Here is a 22827-nt window from a genome sequence, read left to right as displayed (position 1 = left end):
TTATGCACGTGATTTATAAACAAACTTCTGTTCACAGCTAGTTCACCTTTTGAGAGCCGTGTGGGACTTTTCTCAGAGTATGTAGAAGGTTGTGTTGTGTTTCACATTGGTCTTTAGGAAATGGGGTCTCAGCTTCAAGTATGAGACCAAACAGGATGAGCCGCAGACACTGTGTCCCCAAAAAAGGTCTGCTGCCTGGGGATTGGAGTCAGAGAGAAAGTGAGGCTCCTCAGATCCTTGTGTTTACTGAAGCCCGAGGAGAATCCGAGTGACGTTTAACACTGGAGCCTGGTCCCTCCTGGTCTTACCTCTGATGAGCAGGGGGTCATGCAGATCAGAATTCTCTACCAAGCCCAAGCTTTGAAAGGTAGGAATAGGTTTTTCCCTTGAGAGGGCAAAGCTCTGAGGTCCTACACTACTCATGTGCTGGCTGCCTGTGAAATGGCTGAGTTTTATCAGCATTGTGGGCTCCCTGCCTCCAACAGTGAAGTGAGCCATTGCTTGGCTCTTGTAGTGAGATAAGGTGAGGATGACTTTCAGTGATAGAGCTGGCCGCTTGTTTCAAGATTCATTACATTCCGTAGTCTCTCTGTTTTGGAGAGTTAGTCAAGTATTTTGAAAAGATAGTCATCAAGGAAAAAACCCTGATCACAAAGAAAGATTCTGATGGGATCGATTGTGTCAGAAGGGGGATGCTGAAAAAAAAAAGGGAGTTCCCTGGTGGCCTAGTGGTTAGGATTCTAGGCTTTCACTGCCGTGGCCTGGGTTCAATCCCTGGTTGGGGAGCTGAGATCCTGCAAGCCAGGAGGTGTGGCCCAAAAGAAGGGGTGGGGGTGGGGGTGCCATTTGCTTTCCATTCCTCTCTTCCTTCGATTCCAGTCCACGATCAGGCCCCTTTGTGCTTTTCCAAGGGCCCAGCATGGTGCTCTGAACATGTCAGGTGGCCCTCACTGAATGTTTTCAGATCCCCCTTCCTTGCCTTCTCCCCTCCATCCTGGCCTCCTTCACAGTTCTGTGCTGTACAGAGTAGGCGAGGTGTTCAGATGCTCCCAGGCAAAAGCTAGGTTTCCTTTTTTCTTAGCTCATTGTGGGGCCCTGCCAGCCCTCGAGTTGATATAAACTAGCTTGTCAGTCTTGCTCCCAGAGCTGCTCTGAGAGTGAGACCAGGAGCCTGACCAGGCCTCACCCACTTTGTTTTCTCCTCAAGTTGGCTCCCTTTTCCAGACACTCCATTTTGGGCCATAATTCCACCATTCTTCTAGTGTCGCAGGCCTGAGAATCATCTTTTTAGGCTAACTCACAAAGTTCTCTGTGTCTTCTGCAGGGTCTTTTGCTGTAACCCCTTCTCAGTTTGCAGGCTGCTGCCATAGTGGCCTCCTAACAGGGCCCTACGTTCCCTGCAGGCTCCCCTCCCCCACTCTTCTTTTATTGTATCAGATAGTCTGCAGCCTTCAAAGAGACCATTTTTTATTGTCACTTCTCTGCTCAAGGAAGTATCTCTTTAAATTTTTTTGCCTAATTCTTCAAGTACCTCTTGGTGTTAATTAAAGCAAGAGACAACAAACTTATTTTCTTCTGATTATAAGTAATTAGGTCTTCTTCATAGAAACATTAAGAAGAAAACCATAATCTGCTGTATTGTCACAAGTGATAGTCATTGTTATCTTTTAGCTGTGTTTTTTCCCCCTAATTACGGTTTTATTTATTGAACTCTTACTATAGGCCAGGCACTTTCTAAAGTGCTTTACCTATATAACCTTGGCGTGGGGGGGTGGGGGGGGAGGTAAGGACTGTCATCCCCATTTTATAGATAGAGAAACTGAGACAGAGAAGTTAAACAGCTTGCCCAAGGTTACTCATTTTAGCTGTACATTCAGTATTTTCTATAATTTAAAAACATAATTGACATACTTTTTGAATAACTGAAAGTCTCAAATGGTTTGAAATTCAAAAGGAACAAAAAAACAGTGAAAAGTCTCCCTGTGAAAAGTAAGCCCATCTACTAGCCACCCAGTTCCCCAACCCAGAAGTAACCAGTGTTATCAGCTGGGTGGCCTCCAGAGAGAGTGTATACAAGCAGAAACATCCATCTGTCTGTATTTTGTGTGTGTGTTCTCTTTCCCCCCTTTTACACAAGTGGTAGTGTTTAATTGCACTGGGCACTCTGGAGAGTGTTCCATATCCATGTAGCAGGTGCCACTTTCTTTTCTTTTATGGCTGTGTAGTACCATAATTTCCTTGGATCAGTCCCCTATTAATGGACATTTAGTTTGTTTCCAGTCTATTGCTATTACAGACTGTTGCAGTAAGTAACAAATACAAGCACACAATGTTGTACGGTTTTCTTTCTTGCTTTTAAAATTAAAATAGGATTATGTTTCAGTTGTTAAAATGTCTCAAGGCCGACTTTTAATGTCTGCATTAATGACTCCTCACAGCCTTCTATTTCCAAATTTTATTCATCCTTTAAGATGACTTAAGCCTCATCTACTTCCAAAAGTCTGAACACTTTTACATTTAATAGAGTGTTTCCTATGTGTAAAACTTTGAGGACTCTTCATCTAGAGTTTTCTGATAGGAAGGCATCTATCTTTTTTTTTTTTTTGGCGTGACAGAGCATGTGGGATCTTAATTCCCTGACCAGGGATCGAACCCATGCCCCCTGCATTGGAAGTGCAGCGTCCTAACCTCTGGACCGCCAGGGAAGTCCTGAAAGGCATCTATCCTGTGTAGAATATTGACTTCAGCTTTCATCTAATTCTCCAAGGGACCCTTGACCCAAAAGGGTTGAGAGCCAGTGCACTTGAGATATTGCAGGCTTTTGGAGAAGGGGCTGCATTGTGCTCTTGTGTGTTCTTTGCTAGTAGCACAGATCCTGGTAGAATGGGGCTGTGGCAGTCAGCAGAGACTTGGTGGTTGGTGCCATGACACAGTTGGTCCAACCCTAAGTCTGTCTGCATTTTCCAGCCACAGATTTTACATGGACCTGTTCTCCTGCCCCAGATCATTGGGACAGCAGCCATGTAAGAGGGGTCCTCTTCTTCTTCTTTTTTTTTTTAAATTTATTTATTTTTGGCTGCATTGGGTTGTCGTTGCTGCACGTGGGCTTTCCCTAGTTGTGGCAAGTGGGGGGGCTACTTTTCGTTGAGGTGGGTGAGCTTCTCATTGCGGTGGCTTCTTTTGTTGCGGAGCATGGGCTCTAGGCGTGCAGGCTTCAGTAGTTGTGGCTCGCGGGCTCAGTAGTTGTGGCTTGCAGGCTCTAGAGCATAGGCTCAGTAGTTGTGGTGCACGGGCTTAATTGCTCTGAGGCATGTGGGATCTTCCCGGACCAGGGATTGAACCCACATCCCCTGCATTGGCAGGTGGATTCCCAACCACTGCACCACCAAGGAGGACCTGAGGGGTCCTCTTCTTACCCTGCTTATGTTGCCAGCCTTTGTTATTAAGGCAGAGACTGGAAGGAAAGCCCCTTTTAACCTCTTCTGAAACAAGCTGAGACATCTACAGGCCAGGAGTTTTGAGCCCTTTTGTAAAAAAGCAGCTGACAGACTTCTTTGTAAAAAACATTTACCGTCTTTTTTTGTGTTCTGATTATAAAAGTAATATTCATTGTAGTACATAATTAATATTTTAAAAATAGAATGTATTCAGTACCAGTCCCCAGATATGGCCACTGTTCAATCATTTTTTTTTTTTTTAAATTTGTTTATTTATTTATTTATTTTTGGCTGTGTTGGGTCTTAGTTTCTGTGCGAGGGCTTTCTCTAGTTGCGGCGAGCGGGGGCCACTCTTCATCGCGGTGCGCGGGCCTCTCACTATCGCGGCCTCTCTTGTTGCGGAGCACAGGCTCCAGACGCGCAGGCTCAGTAATTGTGGCTCACGGGCCCAGTTGCTCCGCGGCATATGGGATCTTCCCAGACCAGGGCTTGAACCCGTGTCCCCTGCGTTGGCAGGCAGACTCTCAACCACTGCGCCACCAGGGAAGCCCTGTTCAATCATTTTTGATCTATAAAACAATAACTTTGTATGGTTTAATCTAATACATTGTGTTTTCTTTCTATTTTTTAATATTATTTATTTATTTAAGTTATTTATTTTTGGCTGTGTCAGGTCTTAGTTGTGGCACGCGGGATCTTCGTTGAGACACGCGGCATCTTTCCTTGCATTGTGCGGGCGTCTCTCTAGTTGTGGCGTGCGGGCTCTCTCGTTGAGGCACACAAGCTTAGTAGTTGTGGCTAATGGGCTTAGTTGCCCCATGGCATGTGGGATCTTAGTTGCCTGAGCAGGGATTGAACCCACGTCCACTGCATTGGAAGGTGGATTCTTTACCACTGGACCACCAGGGAAGTCTCCACATTGTGTTTTCTTCTAGTCTTTTTTTTTTTCTATGCATATATATTAAGATGGATATTTTTACATATATGAAGACATTTTATAGATATGTTTTTGTATCTTGCTTTTTCTTGTAATATTAAATCTTGAGCTTTTCCCCCCACAATTTTAAAAAAATGTGCTTTGGGGCTTCCCTGGTGGCGCAGTGGTTGAGAATCTGCCTGCCAATGCAGGGGACACGGGTTCAAGCCCTGGTCTGGGAAGATCCCACATGCCGCGGGGCAACTGGGTCCGTGAGCCACAACTACTGAGCCTGGGCGTCTGGAGCCTGTGCTCCGCAACAAGAGAGGCCGCGCTAGTGAGAGGCCCGCGCACTGCGATGAAGAGTGGCCCCCGCTCACCGCAACTAGAGAAACGAAGACCCAACACAGCCAAAATAATAATTAAATAAATAAATAAATAAAAAGAGTTCTATAAAAAAAAAATGTGCTTTGAATGCTTGCATAATATTCTCTTAGGTGATGGTGTGCAGATTATGTAATTGATTGCTCCTACTTTGGGACATATAGGTTGCTTCCATTTTTTACTCTTGTAAATAAAGTTACACAAGTTTCATGTGTAAATCTTTGCTGTATTTTTTTAAAATTGGTATTACTTTATTAAATTCACTTTTTTTTTTTTTTTGCTGCACTGGTGGCTTGTGGGATCTTAGTTCCCTGACCAGGGATTGAACCCAGGCCCTCGGCAGTGAAAGTGCAGAGTCCTAACCACTGGACTGCCAGGCTATATTTTTTAAAAAAATCATTTCCTTAGGTTGACTCCCCATGTGTTTATCAGCTGCTTACATTTTTGTGTGTGAATTGTCCAGTTGATTTGTCTATTTTTAGTGGGGTCTCAGTGTTTTTCTTTGTTAACTCTGTTTCAGTCAGAGTGTAGCAGCATGGTAAACCTGTTTCTTCCCTGATTCAGGAAATGCTTCTTTATTCCAGGGTAGGGTGTTCTAATATGGTGTATAATGACATGGAAAAGAGCAATGGACAGGGAGTCAGGATACCTGGGGTCTGGTTCTAAGCTTGGTCTCTTGCCTCTGTAGTCTTTGGCTACAGTTTTTGGTCCTCAGTTTTTACATTCATAATGGCTATAAGGATTCTTCTATCTCTAAAATAAAAGCAACATTCTTCAAGCAGGTTTTTTCTGAGAAGCAGATGACTGCTGTTTTGAATGGAAAGTCCCACGAATGGCCTGAGAATTTAGTAAATGCACATTATTTTGCTGGTTCAGAAAGAATATCTTTCATGTGTAAAGCAGTGCTGTGGGTATAGATGCTTAATAGATTATCTTCTGTGTGTGTGTGTGTTTTAAGTTGATTTGTATGCATCAGGATCCAAACCAGATCTGTACATTGCAATTGGTAAATTATGACTTTTAAATTTCCTTTATTTTACTTATTTATTTTTGGCTGCGTAGTCTTCGCTGCTCCAAGCAGGCTTTCGCTAGTTGCGGCGAGTGGGGGCTACTCTTCGTTGCGGTGCACAGGCTTCTCACTGCGGTGAGAAGCTACTTTTCGCTGAGGTGGGTGAGCTTCTCATTGCGGTGGCTTCTCTTGTTGCGGAGCACGGGCTCTAGGTGCGCAGGCTTCAGTAGTTGTGGCGCCTGGGCTTCAGTAATTGTGGCTGGTGGGCTCTAGAGTGCAGGCTCAGTAGTTGTGGTGCATGGGCTTAGTTGCTTTTGCGGCATGTGGGATCTTTCCGGACCAGGGATCGAACCCGTGTCCCCTGCATTGGCAGGCGGACTCCCAACCACTGCGCCACCAGGGAAGCCCAGTGCCTCCATTTTAAAAAGCATAAATATTGCTAATTCATTGCCTGGTACATAATTCCCACAGTATATTTCTGTTGGATGAGTAAATAAATCAGCCACCTCAAGAATCAGGCTTTTGGGCTTCCCTGGAGCAACTAAGCCCGCTTGCCACAACTGCTGAAGCCCATGCTCCGCAACAAGAGAAGCCCCCACAATGGGGAGCCCGCACATAGCAACGAAGACCCAACGCAGCCAAAAATAAATAAATGAATTTATTAAAAAAAAAAAAATCAGGCTTTCACTTTCTGGTGCTCCTTTCTACTAAGCATGTCACGCAGGTCATTGAAGTGCTTCTGCTTTCTTTGTATCTTTCCAAAAATAATGATAATGGCACTGTTTATGCCAAATCTGGCAGGGAGCCAATTTGGCCTGATGTAAAATAAGTTGAATATGCGTATTAAGGCGGCCTCGTTCTGCACAACACCTATTGCTTAGTCGCTGGATTTCTTGCCTCCTTTCCTGAAAGGGCAGTAAGTGCACATGAAGCCTGCCCTGTATTAGGAGAGTGTATTTTGGTAGGCATTAGAGAAGTAACATTCCTGGAAATATTAAGTGCCAAGAAAACACTTTTTGGGGGTGGTGATGGATAAAAATGGGCAAATGGAGGAAGGAGTGAAATTGGGGAGCAAATGGGATGAAATATATGCAATAATTTCTTATAGTGGCCTTTAAAATTGAAAAAATTTAAATGGAGGAACACAAAAATGTCTTCTGTTCAACTTTGTTTATAAAATGATAGGTAAGTTTATTTAGAGATGTAAAAAGCTCAGGGAGGCAAACATCTTAGAAAAAACTTTTTTTTTAAACCTGTGTCAGAGGATGGATCTTTGAAATACTGGGGAAATCCCTCCTCCCGCTGACATTAATTTTTCTTTGTAGTTGTCATTTTTTTTTTTTTTTTAAAGAATCACTTTACTTTTTTTTTTTTTTTTTAATTTTATAGCTACTTTATTTATTTATTTATTATTTATTTTTGGCTGTGTTGGGTCTTCGGTTCGTGCGAGGGCTTTCTCTAGTTGCGGCAAGCGGGGGCCACTCTTCATCGCGGTGCGGGGACCCGCTCTTCATCGCGGTGCGCGGCCTTTCACTATCGCGGCCCCTCCCGTTGCGGGGCACAGGCTCCAGACGCGCAGGCTCAGTAGTTGTGGCTCACGGGCCCAGCTGCTCCGTGGCATGTGGGATCTTCCCAGACCAGGGCTCGAACCCGTGTCCCCTGCATTAACAGGCAGATTCTCAACCACTGCGCCACCAGGGAAGCCCCACTTTACTTTTTTTAAAAAAAATTATTTATTTATTTATTTATTTATTTATGGCTGTGTTGGGTCTTCGTTTCTGTGCGAGGACTTTCTCCAGTTGCGTAAAGTGGGGGCCACTCTTCATCATGGTGCGCGGGCCTCTCATTCATGCGGCCTCTCTTGTTGCGGAGCACAGACTCCAGACGCACAGGCTCAGTAATCGTGGCTCACAGGCCTAGTTGCTCTGCGGCATGTGGGATCTTCCCAGACTAGGGCTCGAACCGGTGTCCCCTGCATTGGCAGGCAGACTCCCAACCACTGCGCCACCAGGGAAGCCCCTGTAGTTGTCATTTTATTGTCATGCTGGTTTTCTTATAAAGAATAGTTTTAAAATTTCATGGGAACATTCCTCTTCTCGTCATGGGGTTCCAGGTTGCAAGTGTGTTGTAGAACTTACCAGGTAAAACCACAGTCCTATTATCAATTTCGAAGTCGAGTGGTAATGAAGCTTTGGGGTTTTGTAGGTCCACTTCACAACTTTTAACATTTAGTGGGTTAAGCAGGTTTGGGTAAATTTTCACCCTGCTGCTTTAATAGCTACTGCATTTAATGACCTAGTGTGTATTTTCTTCTGTTACTCATTCAGGGGCTGCCTATTGTCAGTTTATGGACATGCTGTTCCCTGGCTCCATTGCCTTGAAGAAAGTGAAATTCCAAGCTAAGCTAGAACACGAATACATCCAGAACTTCAAAATACTACAAGCAGGTTTTAAGAGGATGGGTGTTGACAAAGTAAGTAAACTTTATTCTTTCATTTAGGGTGTTTCTTAACTAGTGGTAATTACTAAGGATACAGATTCTGGGCCATGACTTTGGACATTTTTGTTTTTCTTTTCCCAATTTATATGGTTATCTTTTCTCCAGTTAACAATTTACTGGGAGCAAAGTTTCCCTCTGCTTTCCTACCCCCGGTTCTCTTACTGTCTTCTTTCTTCATCATGAAGTTGGTAACTGTCTGAAAGATCAATCTGTAAATCTGTACCCATGATTTTTGTTTTTTAATTTTATTACTGTTTAATTTCTATTAGTCTGAGGTCTAACTCGTTTAATCTCTGAATTTACTTCTGTAAAGCATACCATATGGTAGAATAAGTAGCTCTAATAGAGAAGATTCTAGAACTTGATTTTTATAGCAAAGTACAAAGAAGATGGCTGGCAGGTGCTGGAATGTTCCCTTTTGCCCCCAAGGTTATTTGAAGCTACCAGAAACACAGACCACCAGGCTTCATTAGGGTAAATAGCTTTGTTTTAGTAGATAACAGATTATTGCAAAATTAAGTAGTTTCCCCCCATTAGAAGGGGCTTATCCTTTAAGCCATTTTGAGGGGGGGGGACATTTTTTTTAGTAAAGCTTGTAATCGTCCCCTGATTATCTTGCTGCTGTTTCTGGTTTTTATTTACTTGGAAATCAGTCTTACTTTTATTTTAGTTTTGTTTCTGTACAATATATAAAATACACATTTGTGTTGGAAGAATATCATTTAGTTATCAGGCATAGTTTAAACTAGGTGTAGCTTATTATACGCAGTAATTTTTCTTTTTATGGAATTTATTTTTTTGAATAAGGAAAATTTCTGAAGTATATAAGTTAGAATAGTGCAGTGATCTCCCATGTACCTCAGTGATTATCAACTCATGGCCAATTTTGTTTCATGTATACCTCTACCCCACCCCCTGTACTCGTGGATTATTTTGAAGTGAGTTACATAACATTTTATTTGTAAATGTTTCAGTATCACACAGAGAAATTTTTAAAAATTTATTTGCTCAGATGGGTGGATATAGTTCAGATTGTAACTGGAATCCTTGAAGAGTTAAAAGATAGTTAAGCTCTGGCCAGCAGTCTCACCATTTGAAGTAATACCTGGTAACACAGTATTCTGGTACAATAAAAAACTTACAGGTCCTTTAAAGTATGTTTTAATAGGACTGGAATTACTTGAAAAACATATCATTTTGTAGAAGTCTATCCCAGGACTGATTCCATACCTTGACCTATTTTTAAGACAATTTTTTTTTAGCACAGTTTGTTGTGGATGCCTGTGGTTAGTTTGTGCTCTGGATTTCACACCTTGTGACAGGCACCATGGCCATGCAAGTTCCATGGGAGCTTTACTCTTTACAGTGGAATGACATATCTTAGGATGTGTTTGGATGTGTATATGTGACTTATGTATGATACTTGTTTCTTTTGCATTTCTGATTTCTTTTGATGGACTTAGAGGGGGACTGGCTGTTGTTAAGTTCTCTGTGGAAGGCAAATTGAATGAAACTTGCTCTACAAACTTCCAGGGGCTTACTTAGCACTTAGTTCTTGCCTCTAAAATATTTTTTTCTCCTTTGGCAGAGCCTTATACTGATTTGATGGACATGTTTGATGCTTGCCAGAAGCTTCTTCTAGCTTTTGGGCTAAATAGTCTTGTGTTTCTCTACAGATAATTCCTGTGGACAAATTAGTAAAAGGAAAGTTTCAGGACAATTTTGAATTTGTTCAGTGGTTCAAGAAGTTTTTTGATGCAAACTATGACGGGAAAGACTATGACCCTGTAGCTGCCAGACAAGGTCAAGAAACTGCGGTGGCCCCCTCCCTTGTTGCTCCAGCTCTGAACAAACCGAAGAAACCTCTCAGCTCTAGCAGTGCAGGTAAAACAAACGAACAAACCAAAAAAAAACCCAAAAACCCACACACAAAAAATACCATTTCCAAATACATTCATTCTTATAGTATTCAGTCAGAAGGGTTTGGGTAGCCGTAGGCTTAGGGAGCTTAAAGAGCGTAAGCCCAGCCATATGGCAGAGGCATGGATTGTGGCATCAGGGTCCTGTGTTTGTTCTTAGATCTCTGGAGCCCTGTGTAATCACTTCACCTCTACCCTGCTGTTTCCTCCTTTGTAAAAGGGGAATTTCAGTACTTGTCCCCAGAGGGCTGTTCTTGAGGCCTGAATGGGTTACTGTATCGATTTTGCCAACACACTTTAGTTGTATGGAACAGAAGTCCCTCAGGTTAGCTCACATAAAAGAGAGTTAGTTTGAACACAAGGGCATTTCATCTTAGAGCCCTCGGATGGGAAGTTGCAACCATACCTGAACTCCCAGGCACTGAAGGAGCTTTCTAGGTCTCTTGGGGACTGCTCTTGGCTCTGCGTCATTGTTCTGTCTGCAGACCAGCTTCCTGTGCTTACTCACGGCTTCCCTGCCCTCCCTAGAGTGCTAAGTTCTGTGATGCCAGCAGAATCTAGGAGTCAGGGGGAGGCTGTTTTTAGAGACTTTCTTTAAAATTCTTGTCCTGGTGGGTTTCCCCAAATTGTTTGCAGTAGTACACTCACAGAACATACACTTTGGGGCAGGGTGGATGTTCTGCAGGTGCTAACTCCTCCTCAGAAGGTGGCAAGAACGTCAGTTAAAGTCACGTAGTACCTTGAGAGAGAGGCTGATCCATCTGGTAGGCAGAGAGGGACATTAAGTACTTTGTAATTTTCATAGCTTTATTGCGCTCTGATTCACTTACCATACAATTCACCCATTTAAAGTATACAATTGAATCGTTTTTAGTACATTCATAGATGTGTTCTACTATTGCCATGATCAGTTTTAGAACATTTTCATTACCCCCCAGAAGAAACCTCATGTGTGCTTAATAGCAGTCACTTCCCATTTTCCCCCAACTCTCCTCCCTCCCTGCCAATCCTAGGCAACTACTAATCCACTCTCTATGGATTTACTTATTCTGAACATTTCTGAATGGGATTATAGAATACATAGTCTTTTGTGTCTAGCTTCTTTCATTTAGCATAATGTTTTCAAGGTTCATCCATATTGTATCATATATCAGTACTCCATTCCTTTTTATGGCTAAATAACATTCTATTGTATGGTTGTAGCATATTTTATTTATTCATCAGTTGATGGTGATTTGAGTTCTTTTCATTTTTTAGCTTTTACGAACAATGCTGCTATGACCATTCATATACAAGTTTCTGTGTGGGCGTATGTTTTCTCTTGGGGTATATATCCAAGAGTATATGCCCTTTTTTTAAAAATAATTTTTTTTTAACATCTTTATTGGAGTATAATTGCTTTACAATGGTGTGTTTCTGCTTTATAACAAAGTGAATCAGCTATAAATATAGATATATCCCCATATCTCCTCCCTCTTGTGTCTCCCTCCCACCCTTCCTATCCCACCCCTCTAGGTGGTCACAAAGCACTAAGCTGATCTCCCTGTGCTATGCGGCTGCTTCCCACTAGCTATCTATTTTACATTTGGTAGTGTATATATGTCCATGCCACTCTCTCACTTCGTCCCAGCTTACCCTTCCCCTTCCCTTTCCCCGTGTCCTCAAGTCCATTCTCTATGTCTGTGTGTTTTTTCCTGTCCTGCCCCTAGGTTCTTCAGAACCATTTTTTTTTTCTTTAGATTCCATATATATGTGTTAACATACAGTATTTGTTTTTCTCTTTCTGACTTACTTCGCTCTGTAGGACAGACTCTAGGTCCATCCACCTCACTACAAATAACTCAATATCGTTTCTTTTTACGGCTGAGTAATATTCCATTGTATATATGTGCTACATCTTCTGTATCCATTCATCTGTCAATGGACACTTAGGTTGCTTCCATGTCCTGGCTATTGTAAATAGAGCTGCAGTGAACATTGTGCTACATGACTCTTTAAATTATGGTTTTCTCAGCATATATGCCCAGTAGTGGGATTGCTGGGTCATATGGTAGTTGTATTTTTAGTTTTTTAAGGAACCTCCATACTGTTCTCCATAGTGGCTATATCAATTTACATTCCCAGCAACAGTGCAAGATTCCCTTTTCTCCACACCCTCTCCAGCATTTATTGTTTGTAGATATTCTGATGATGGCCATTCTGACTGGTGTGAGGTGATACCTCATTGTAGTTTTGATTTGCATTTCTTTAATGATTAATGATGTTGAGCATTCTTTCATGTGTTTGTTGGCAATCTGTATATCTTCTTTGGAGAAATGCCTATTTAGGTCTTCTGCCCATTTTTGGATTGGGTTGTTTGTTTTTTTGATATTGAGCTGCATGAGTTGCTTGTATGTTTTGGAGATTAATCCTTTGTCAGTTGCTTCATTTGCAAATATTTTCTCCCATTCTGAGGGTTGTCTCCAAGAGTATATACTCTTGGAGCAGAAGTCTTGGGTTGTATGGTAACTCTGTGTTTAACCGTTGGCAGAACTACCTGATGGTTTTCCAAAGTGACTGAATCATTTTATTTTCCCATCAGCAGAGTATATGAGGGTTCAGATTTCTCCAAATATTGAGTACTTTTATTCTTTAGCTTCTTAGAATGGGGAACTGCATAGATAACCCTGTGCATTTCATATTTCAGATGCTACTAACAGGCATGTGGAGACTTGCATTAAGTATTTAGTCTTCAGGTTGAACATATGCTAGAGATCCTCCAGCGGAAATGCCTGTTACTGTGGGTGAAAGGCCTGATAGTTATTGAAGAGTTTGGGATGTCAGGAAAATGAGATATTTCTAAGCCTGGCATAATGTACAAGCTTTACAAAATACTTGCTGAATGAATAAAATAATGAATGATAAATTTACCTTGAGGTAGCCCATTCTTGATTATTCTTAATTATTTTAACTTGTAGATAGATTGGCCCCTTGTAGCTTTTTCCTCGTCTTTGTCTGCTTTGGCCATTCATACTGAGAGAAGTCTTTTTTTTTTTTTTTTTTCATCTGAGAGAAGTCTTTAAGTCCTGGTCAGTGTGCTGCTTTTCTCTCCTAACCCTTCTAAACACCTTTTAAAAGGGAAGCAGGATGGGGTTTTGAAGTCATTAGTGGTCAAAGCAGGCTCTACCCCCTCATCTTCCCAATCCAAGGAGCCTGAGGTTCTGAGTTAGGAGGCACCTTACTTTCCAGATGGGGAATTGTGGGCACCCCACAACAGCTGGGACTGTGAGCTCCTGGCCTGAAGTTTTCCTTTGCTCCATAAAGCTGCCCTGTCTGTGGATGTGGTTGGAGCTGGGTTAAGGTAGATCATCTGTATGTACCAGGATGACTTTGCCTCTTTCAGATGATAGTCCTGTCCACCCCAGCGGAAAAAAGGCCACGCCAAAGGACTTATTCCCAGCACGAAAGATCGTGGCTAAAATTGGTACTTGAGTGTGCTGCCAGGATGAAAAACCACTTTGGGCAAACATGGGGTGCAGTCTTGCATGCTGGGCTCTCTCTGGTGGGTCTCCTCACTGCATAACTGTGGAGGGCAGTTGGTCACAGCCTCCTCTTGTTGTCTGGTGGGTTCTTTTTTGTCTTGAAATTTCTCCTCCTAAAAAAAAAAAAAAACAACTCTGCTCCTCTCAGCTCCACAGAGGCCCATTGCAACACACAGAACTACTGCAACCCCTAAGGCTGGCCCGGGCGTGGTGCGGAAGAATCCTGGTGTGGGGAACGGGGATGACGAAGCAGCCGAATTGATGCAGCAGGTAGGCACCTCATGTGTCCAAGACAGGAGCTGCCTTGGGGGAAAGGGTGCTTGCTGCCCTGACCAGGGAGGCTTGTCCGTGTTCTTGTGGGAAGACATGCCTTGTCTGCGTACCAAAGCAGTCCTCGTGACACGTGTGAGCGCTTTGGAGCTGGTGGGGACTGCGAGCCTGGAGGTGACGATGGAAGAGAGGGGTGCCAGGCATTTCTGAGCGCTGTTAGATCTATTTCTATTAGTAACCGATGTCTGTTTGGAAACCTGCCCATACGATGGAACCCTGTTGAAAGTGTTTGGAACGCTGTCAGGGTTCTGTGGGATTTGGAGAATGTCTCCTGAATTTTGGCTCTGACAAAAGATAGAGTTCCCTTCTAAATGATAATTTAAAAAAAGATTCCGCAGTCTCTCTGCTGAAATCCTGGGCCACTAGAGTATCAAGTTGAGAGTGGAACTGGTATGCAAAGCCTATTGCTTTTCTGTTCTTAATAGGTCGATGATTTGAAACATCTTCAGGATTAAATATCCTGAAGGTACTTGGGAGAGGTCTCTGTAGATCAGAACAAATTTTAGACTTTCAGAGATTTTCTCACTAATTCTTATAGTTGTTTTATTTGTTTGTTTGCTTTTGGATGATTCTCTTGATTCATTCCAGATTTAAAATCAAGGATGCTCTGTGATTCCTGTGACTTGGGGATTGAACCCTTTTACTTTCCTTTTAAAAGCCAAGTTCCTAAAGCCTGGAGGAAATGGCCTCACTTTAATCCAGAACCTCTTGTGACCCAGATCATACTTCTAGGAAATCAGAACACAAAAGCCTGCTCAAAGATCACATTTGGTTTTTTTCATTCTTTGATTTGTGTGTGCCCCATGGTCATAGGTGCCTTGGGAGTGTGGAAGTGACTGGGTCACCATCCCCATTGTTGTGGCAGCTTCAAGCACCCTGTGGGCACTGTCACTGTGAGTGCATAAGTCCTGGAGAATAAGGAGCCTTCCCTGTAACTGTTGGTGTCCAGGCACAGGTGTACACAGGAAGCAGTCTCAGTGAGAAATAGGGTAAAGAGGTGTCAGTGCCGAGGCCCGGCAGTCAGCAGTGGGTCGGCCTTGTGCTCTCCAGGAGAAGATGCAGTGGGTTCCATGGGACTGCTGTTCAGCTGTGTCTGGTGTGAGGGAGCTCTGGCTTTGGGTTGTGTAGATTTGGGGTGCATCCTGGCTCTGCCACTTACCTTCTACTTGGGGCAAGTCAGTTAACCTCTCCAGATTCACTGCCTCGTATGCAGTGGGGCTAATACTTTGGTCACGGTAGTTGAGCGGATTTCATGAGCTGATGTTTTGCCAAGTACCTGGAAGGGTGTTTGGGATAAATGGGGTAAATGGCAGTGGATGAAAGACAGTTGTGATTGTTATGGTTCTTGTCTGTGGGCTTGATAGAGTGAAATAGGTTCTGAAGTATGTTTTAAAAGTTCACAGGAGTTAGATTTTTTTTGGTGAAATACACAACTGTTAATAGCAAAAACAAAACTACCATTTTTAGAGTGTGAGCGCCAGTGCTCTACTAAACATTTTCTTTCATTTTTGCAGCAGCCGTGTGAGGTGTTACAGAGGACAGTGCGGCTCGGAGAGGTTAAATAGCCTGAGTTGGGGTTTGGACCCAGCTCACAGCCAGCTGGTCCAGCCCTGCCTCAGAACTGATTTGTTTGGCCTGAACAGGGTTTTGATTTTTATTATTATTTTTTTTAATGTGAAGGATTTTAGGTTCTTTCCAGGTTGCCAAAGTCCTGAGCACACCCTGTTACTGACTCCCATGGCTCATTTACATGATGTCTCTAACCCTGAAAGTATTTGAAGTGGTGACCCTTGATAAAGGTGTGGAGGTCTGGGGGACACGACTGATGGGAAAGTAGAGCCACATGGGCTTGGTGGGCTAAGAGGAGAACAGTGTATTCTACACAAATTACCTTGTGGTGTCCATAGCCTTTGGGAGATCTGCAATGATTCCACACTGTTAAGTCATCCTGGAGAAATGTTCTTTTAGTTGATTTTAGTCCAGAGCAGTGCTGTTCAGTAGAAATAGAATGTAAACCAGAAATGTGAGGCACATATAGAACTTAAAGTTTGCTGGTAGCCACATTGAAAAGAGTAACAAGAAACAGGTTAGATTAATTCAAATAACACATTACCCAATATATCTAAAATATTAGCATTCTGACATGTGATCATTACAGATAATTATCAGTGAGATGTTTTACATTTGAACATTGTACTAGGTCTTTGTAATCCAGTGTGTGTTTGATCTTTACAGCCTGTCTCAATTGCACTGGCCACATTTCAAGGGCTCAGAACACCACATGTGGCTCATAGCTACCGTATTGGCCAGTGCAGGCCCAAAGCGTTCTCTTTGGGCTTCCTAGGTTACAGCTATTACTTAACTATAAGAGAGTGTTCTAAGAGTGACGCTGATTACTAATCACAGATTTTTAATAACCTTATAAATAACCAGTTAGAGGAGTGCCAAGTGAAAGCTGATGACTTACTGTATGCGTGTTGTTTCTTGTGGATTCATAGTTATTGAGTGATGTCAAGGAGGGCTGCTGCTTTGGCCTTGTGGGTGGGACCTATCCGGCTTGGTTCTGGTGCCCTTGTTGATTTGTAGGCCAGAGAAGGGTTCAGTGGGTTTGTGAGGGAGGCACTAGTGTAACGTGTGTGTACAGATGGACTCCAAGCTACCGTGCCTCGTGAAGCTGTTTTAACTTCCCTTTCCTTCTCATGTGACTAGAAGGCCTCTTCCCTGGCTCGTGGACCTCGGGCTGAAGATCCAAGGCAGCTTCCACTACTGGGGATAGTCTACTCTTGCCCTTTTGTCCCCTTCTTGTACTCACTCCACTTTGGGAGTAACTGATAGTTTAAGGAAAGGCAACAAATAGCAGTTAAAGCAAGGGTGGGGGCAGATGGATGATTTCGTTTTGCTGGTGACTAGGGTGGTGTTAGTACTTTATTGAAACTTTCAATTATTTTTATTTTTACTTATTTAAAAAAAATTTTTTTTTTTTTGGTTTGTGTTTGTTTTAAATTTTATTTATTTATTTATTTATTTTGTTGTGTTGGGTCTTCGTTTCTGTGCGAGGGCTTCCTCTAGTTGCGGCAAGCGGGGGCCACTCTTCATCGCGGTGCGCGGGCCTCTCACTATCGCGGCCTCTCTTACTGCGGAGCACAGGCTCCAGACGCGCAGGCTCAGTAATTGTGGCTCACGGGCCTAGTTGCTCCGCGGCATGTGGGATCTTCCCAAACCAGAGCTTGAACCCGTGTCCCCTGCATTGGCAGGCAGATTGTCAACCACTGCGCCACCAGGGAAGCCCAAAATTTTTTTTTGATTATTTTTTTGGCCGTGCAGAATGTGGGATCTTAGTTCCCTCACCAGGGATCGAACCCGTGCCCCCTGCATTGGAAGCGCGGAGTCTTAACCACTGGACTGCCAGGGAAATCCTTACAGTTATTTTAAAAGTGATTTCTGTGGTTGCTAAAGGAGTAGTGAGAGGGTGTCTAGAACCTTGATTCTAGTTTGGTCTTTTCAGGCCTTTGATGTTGAACATTGAAATTAAGTCTTTGACGGAATGGTCCTGGTGGTTCCAGTCACCTGCTCCTGGATCATCTCTGGATGCTTCTCAACTGCAGGTTCCGAAGGGACAGGATTTGATCCCTTCGGTTGGGTCTGGCTTCTTCGTCAGGGAAGCTGGATAAGCTGTTTGCTTGTTTTTGCAGCTAGAAGTTCAGAAGGTGGACTAGATTTCTCTGGTGCTTCTGGCTCTCAGAATTCCCTGCTACCCAAATTGTTCTCAGCAGCTGCACCTTTGATTCCCTGGCTCGGCCTTCCATGGGGCCCTAGCCTGTAAGGCCTGTGAGGATTATAAGCTACACCCTATGCCATGTAATTTGCATTCAGTGAGAGTTAAATTGAATTCACGTCATAGATTTGAGTATACTAGAACGAAGACATACTGTGCTTAAAATACACAAAGGGCTGTGAGAGTTGTTATGACTTCTATTACTTGTGGCTGGATAGAGTCCTGGCGCAAGCACTGAGATTTATTTCTTCATTGCCCCTTTGTGGAAATTAGAGTCCCTCAGTGGGGCTCCTGGAGGATCCTGCAGCACAAGTGGTGTGAGCTGACAGGATGCTCAGGGGAGCTAGCGGTGGAATGTGGTGGGGTCTGCTCCCTGCCTCTGCTATCTTCTCTCCCTTTTGAAACTCTCTTGGGAGAGAGAGTGATGCAGGGACCCTCTCATCAGAGAATGCTTTTCTTTTGAGTCATGGATCGCCCCCTAGCCCCAACATATTGGGGGGGAGAAAGAACCATTGAGTTTCCATGCCCAGGCCTGCCTCAGTGCTAGCTGTCTTTGGCTAGTATTAGTCATCTTTAGATAGTTTTCCCCTCCTGGCTCATCATTTCTACCCTGCTCCCTTGGACCAGACCCTCTCTTACCATTGACTTCAACTTGCAGAAAGACCTGAACTTGATTGACCAAGTGCCCTGGTAAAGACTCAGTATATGATGGGCAGCCACTCTGCTGGGCCAGGTTGTGGATTCTGCTTCTGTATTTGTCTCAGGCTCCCATGGGTTTTTCTGTTTGATCTTGTCGTAGTCCCTGAGAAGTTCCTGCATGTTCCATGATATGGCCTGTCCTTTCCTGGGAATTGTTATAGTCAGGGTGCCATGAACAAGCACATGTTATTTATCTGGGGCTGAAGAAAATTGACATTAAACTAAAGTGGGGTTTTGTCCTTGTTAGAGAGTTTAATGAAAGCCCACATCTCCTTTTGGGTTAGAAGTTTATCTGATGTGCTGTTGGTGCATGAATGCCAGGTGTCTCATCCTTTCTAATGTTTTGTGCAGGTCAACGTATTGAAACTTACCGTGGAAGACTTGGAGAAAGAGAGAGATTTCTACTTTGGAAAGCTAAGGAACATTGAATTGATTTGCCAGGAGAACGAGGGGGAAAACAACCCTGTATTGCAGAGGATTGTGGACATTCTCTATGCCACAGATGTACGTGTTGACATGAGGATATTTTCTTGCCGTTTTGCCACCTAAGAGAAAATAGAAAAATTTTATCTGGTTGGTTTTGGCAAACTCAGTACTGATGCTTGTTGTGTTTCAGCATAACATTCATCAAAAGACTTCATCTTTGACCCTTAAAGTCAGCCAGAGAGGGCACCTCTGCCCAGCTTCAGCCTCTGCCTTGAGGTCTGTCAGCCTTTGAGGCAGGCATAGGACACTCAGGTGGCCGGCTGCCCTGCTTCTGTAGTTTGTGGCCACTGATAGGTCATGAGTGCCACAAGGTGCTCTTAACCCCGCTATCCCCACTCCACCCCTTTCAGCTTGGACCCCTCAGCCTGAGGTGCTGCCTTCTTTTTAATAGGGCCCAAGGCATGCCCTGGAGAACCAGGCACATGGCCCCTGTTTGATGTCTGCTGCCCACAGCTGTCAGAGCGTACCTTTTTTCTCCCAACCCGGAGTGTATCTGGTTCCTATTTCCCCAGAGTGCCTTGTGGTCAAGTTTCTTGAGATCCATGTGTATTACACAGCCGAATCTGCTGATATGAATCATGCTGTGTTAGCTGAACAAGGAAAACTGATTTTCCCTAGATTTAGGATTTGACATCTTGCTGTGTCCACTGTTTAATGGCTGCAATTATTTATAATTCTTCTGCATGCCTAGCAAGGTCTTTAGGATCAAACTACAGTATATGTCTATGTGTTTCGTAGTATGTGGCAGTATACAAATATAAGGCAGCATTAATGCTGTTACTAACAGTGTGCTCTAAACATATCAAGTGAATTTGGGGGGATTAAGACAGATGACTGAAAAGTTGATTATTTGTTCAATAAATCCTTATTTCGGGCTTGCTCTGTGCCAGATAATACAAACAGAGGGGTTGAAGATATAGGTGTCCTTGATCTAGTCTGAGTATTATTTTAGTGGAGTCATAGCTTAAGTAAATTTAGCCATAGACATTTAGTTAAAAAAAAAGATGGGGGTTGAAGGGGAAGTCTAAGTTCTTATGGTAGTGTGGCCATTAGCACATGCCATATGCCCTGGAGTGAGTGTGAGGTGGGAGCTGTGGGTGTGATGTTTTCCCATGCTTCTGATGTTGGCTCAGCCTTGCGGCTATTATGTGTGTTGTGGGTGTTTTGGGTAAACAGAACACCCACAACACCTGCAGTAGCATGTGTGCATGGTTCCTAAGTGCAGGCAAAAGAATGAATGAAGGAAAAGCTGGCTGTATGGACAGTTTATTGAGAGGAGATGGTATGGCACCATTATGGTGACTTCAGGGATTTTTGAGGGTAAATTTTCTTAAACAACTTTATTGACACAATGAACTGTACATATTTAAGTACAACTTGATGTGTGAGATCATCACCATAATCAAGACAGTGTACATATCCATCACCCCTGAAAGATTGAGAGTAAATTTGTGCTCAGTTTTTGCCTTTTGTGGGATGTGATTCCACTGCCTAACTAATAAAATAGTGGTCACTTGGCCTTGTGCCATTAAATGCCAAGTGTGTGGTAAAGACAGGAAGAACCGTTGACTTAGAGAGGCTTTAAATATGAGGAAAGCGAACCCACAGTAGAAACTGATCTTTCATTCAGCGTTGAGTAGTAACTTTCCCCTCTCATTTTCCCATTTCAGGAAGGCTTCGTGATACCTGATGAAGGGGGCCCGCAGGAGGAACAAGAAGAGTATTAACAGCCTGGACCAGCTGAGCATCATCCGAATTCTTCACTCCAAATCATGTGCTTAACTGTAAAATATTCCCTTTTATTATTCTTAGAGGACTCACTGGTTTCTTTTCATAAGCAAAAAGTACCTCTTCTTAAAGTGCACTTTGCAGAAGTTTCACTCCTTTTCCAATAAGTTTGAGTTAGGAGCTTTTACCTTGTAGCAGAGCAGTATTAACATCTAGTTAGTTCACCCAGGGAACAAAGAGGCTGACCGTGGGGCTCACTGTGTGGATGCTGGTAGCACTGATGGCTGGAGAAGGGGGAGACCTCTCAGTAGAGAAGTGTAAAGACTGATTTGAATTTTAAGCTAATGTGAAATCTTGACAGAGAACATTTTAATAAATCAATGCCTTAAGAGTATTTAAAAGATGCTTCCATATTTCAAAATGTAAAATGTAACATGACAGGAGCTTCTGTGTGTTTGACATTGTGTCTGGGAAGGAAGGGCCAGAACCTGGAACCTTTGGGACCTGCTGTTCCCAGCCCTCACGGGGCTGCCTGATCCTCATAGGCCCAGACCTTGGCCCAAAAGGAAAGTTTGAAAAGTTGCTTTGTAAAGCCATTTAGTGTCCTTGACCAGTTGCATCCCTGATAAGAAGCAAGAGGCATTGTTGTCTGGATGAATAGAGGGTGTGTTTCAGCCCTGAGACGTGTTGAGTTGAAGAGCTTGATTTTCACAGAACATTTCTCTGGTGATTTTTCCAGTTATCCCTGATATTTCTATGTACTGTGTTTTGTTGTTGTTGTTTTTTTTTTTTTTTTTAATGAGGTGTGTCCAGTTTTTAAATCTAACAACTACTTTTGGGGACTTGCCCGCATCTCTGGGATTTGAATGGGGGTTGTGTCCCATTTTACTGTCTTTTAAGTTTACATTTAACATGTTTCTCTTCTCTGCTCCCCTTGCCCACTGGGGACTCCTCTTTGGCTCCTTAAAGTTTGCTGCTTAGAGTGGAAGTTCAGCAGGCAGGTGATCATGCTGCAAGTTCTTTCTGGACCTCTGGCAAAGGGAGTGATCAGTGAAGGAAGGCCACTGCTACCTTGGGATCTGCAAGGCTGGGTGTTTTCGGTACCTGCTGTCCACAGCCCTCCACTGTTATCGGAATACTTTGCCAGTGCACTAATCTCTTTGGAGATAAAAATGTTAGCGTGTTACGAAATGTTAATTTTCTTTTGCAGAAAATACAGTACCATGTCTGAATTAATTATTAATATTTAAAATATTTCATTCCTTAACTCCCTCATTTGCTTTGCCCACAGCCTATTCAGTTCCTTTGTTCGGCAGAATTCTGCAAAATGTGTGTTACCCACTACTGAGATTGTTCTGCCCCTGATGTATTTGTATTGATTTGTTTCTGGTGGTAGCTTGTCCTAAAATGTGTGTAGCAAGCAGGTATTTTATGATAAAATTGTTGTGTAGTGCATGCTCTGTGTGGAATTCAGAGGAAAACCCAGATTCAGTGATTAACAATGCCAAAAAATGCAAGTAACTAGCCATTGTTCAAATAACAGTGGTGCTATTTCTCTTTTGTGGCCTTTTAGACTTTTGTTGCCCTAAAATTCCATTTTATTGGGAACCCATTTTCCACCTGGTCTGTCTTGACAGGGTTTTTTGCTACTTTAAACAGTTTCTAAATAAAATTCTGTATTTCAAGAGTGTCATGTCTTCTGAAATTTGTCTTGCCCTGGGTATATTATTTTAGGTTCAAATGATAAGGTACCCACGCTTCTTTCTTAAATCAGGACTGATCTTTTGAAATCCTTCACTGTTTTTTTTTCCAAATGTGCTTATTTGTAAAGGCTGTTTCTTTTTTCTCCATTCTTCACAGTACATTTCTCAGCCTCCTGCTGTTTCACACTCTCATGTTACTGTGAGAGGTCTTTCAGAAGTCCAGGGCTTGGCCTAGCTACCGTGAAACCTTTTCAGGCTGTTTCCTCCAGAGATACACAGGACAGAGCTTGGTGGATACCATGGGGCAATACTTTTTTTTCCTGAAAGTATGTTTCAAAGGCAGTGAACACAGTCAATCTGTAACCTGAAATCATCACCGTTTTTTTTCCCTTTTAAAATTCTGTGCTGTAAGAAACGAGT

At 43.0% G+C, this 22827-nt stretch overlaps 1 protein-coding gene across 3 annotated transcripts in view; it reads left to right on the top strand.

Moving 5' to 3' along the window:
- Nucleotides 1-22394, top strand: part of MAPRE1 (microtubule associated protein RP/EB family member 1) — a 31186-nt gene extending 8792 nt beyond the window's left edge. The window contains exons 3-8 of one of the 3 annotated variants that reach the window (XM_036824929.1): nucleotides 8074-8219; nucleotides 9923-10130; nucleotides 13835-13956; nucleotides 18842-18994; nucleotides 20647-20750; nucleotides 21674-22391. In XM_036824929.1, coding sequence (XP_036680824.1) covers nucleotides 8074-8219; nucleotides 9923-10130; nucleotides 13835-13956; nucleotides 18842-18994; nucleotides 20647-20703 — 686 coding nt within the window. In that variant the 3' untranslated portion in view covers nucleotides 20704-20750; nucleotides 21674-22391. Of the gene's footprint in view, nucleotides 1-8073; nucleotides 8220-9922; nucleotides 10131-13834; nucleotides 13957-18841; nucleotides 18995-20646 lie in introns of all 3 variants that reach the window. The other 2 variants (XM_036824926.1, XM_036824928.1) reach the window with 2 other exon arrangements.
- The last annotated feature ends 433 nt before the right edge of the window (nucleotides 22395-22827 follow it).

This window comes from Balaenoptera musculus, chromosome 15 (genome assembly GCF_009873245.2).
Source record: "Balaenoptera musculus isolate JJ_BM4_2016_0621 chromosome 15, mBalMus1.pri.v3, whole genome shotgun sequence".
NCBI lineage: Eukaryota > Metazoa > Chordata > Mammalia > Artiodactyla > Balaenopteridae > Balaenoptera > Balaenoptera musculus.
This window is presented reverse-complemented; position numbering and strand designations above follow the sequence as displayed.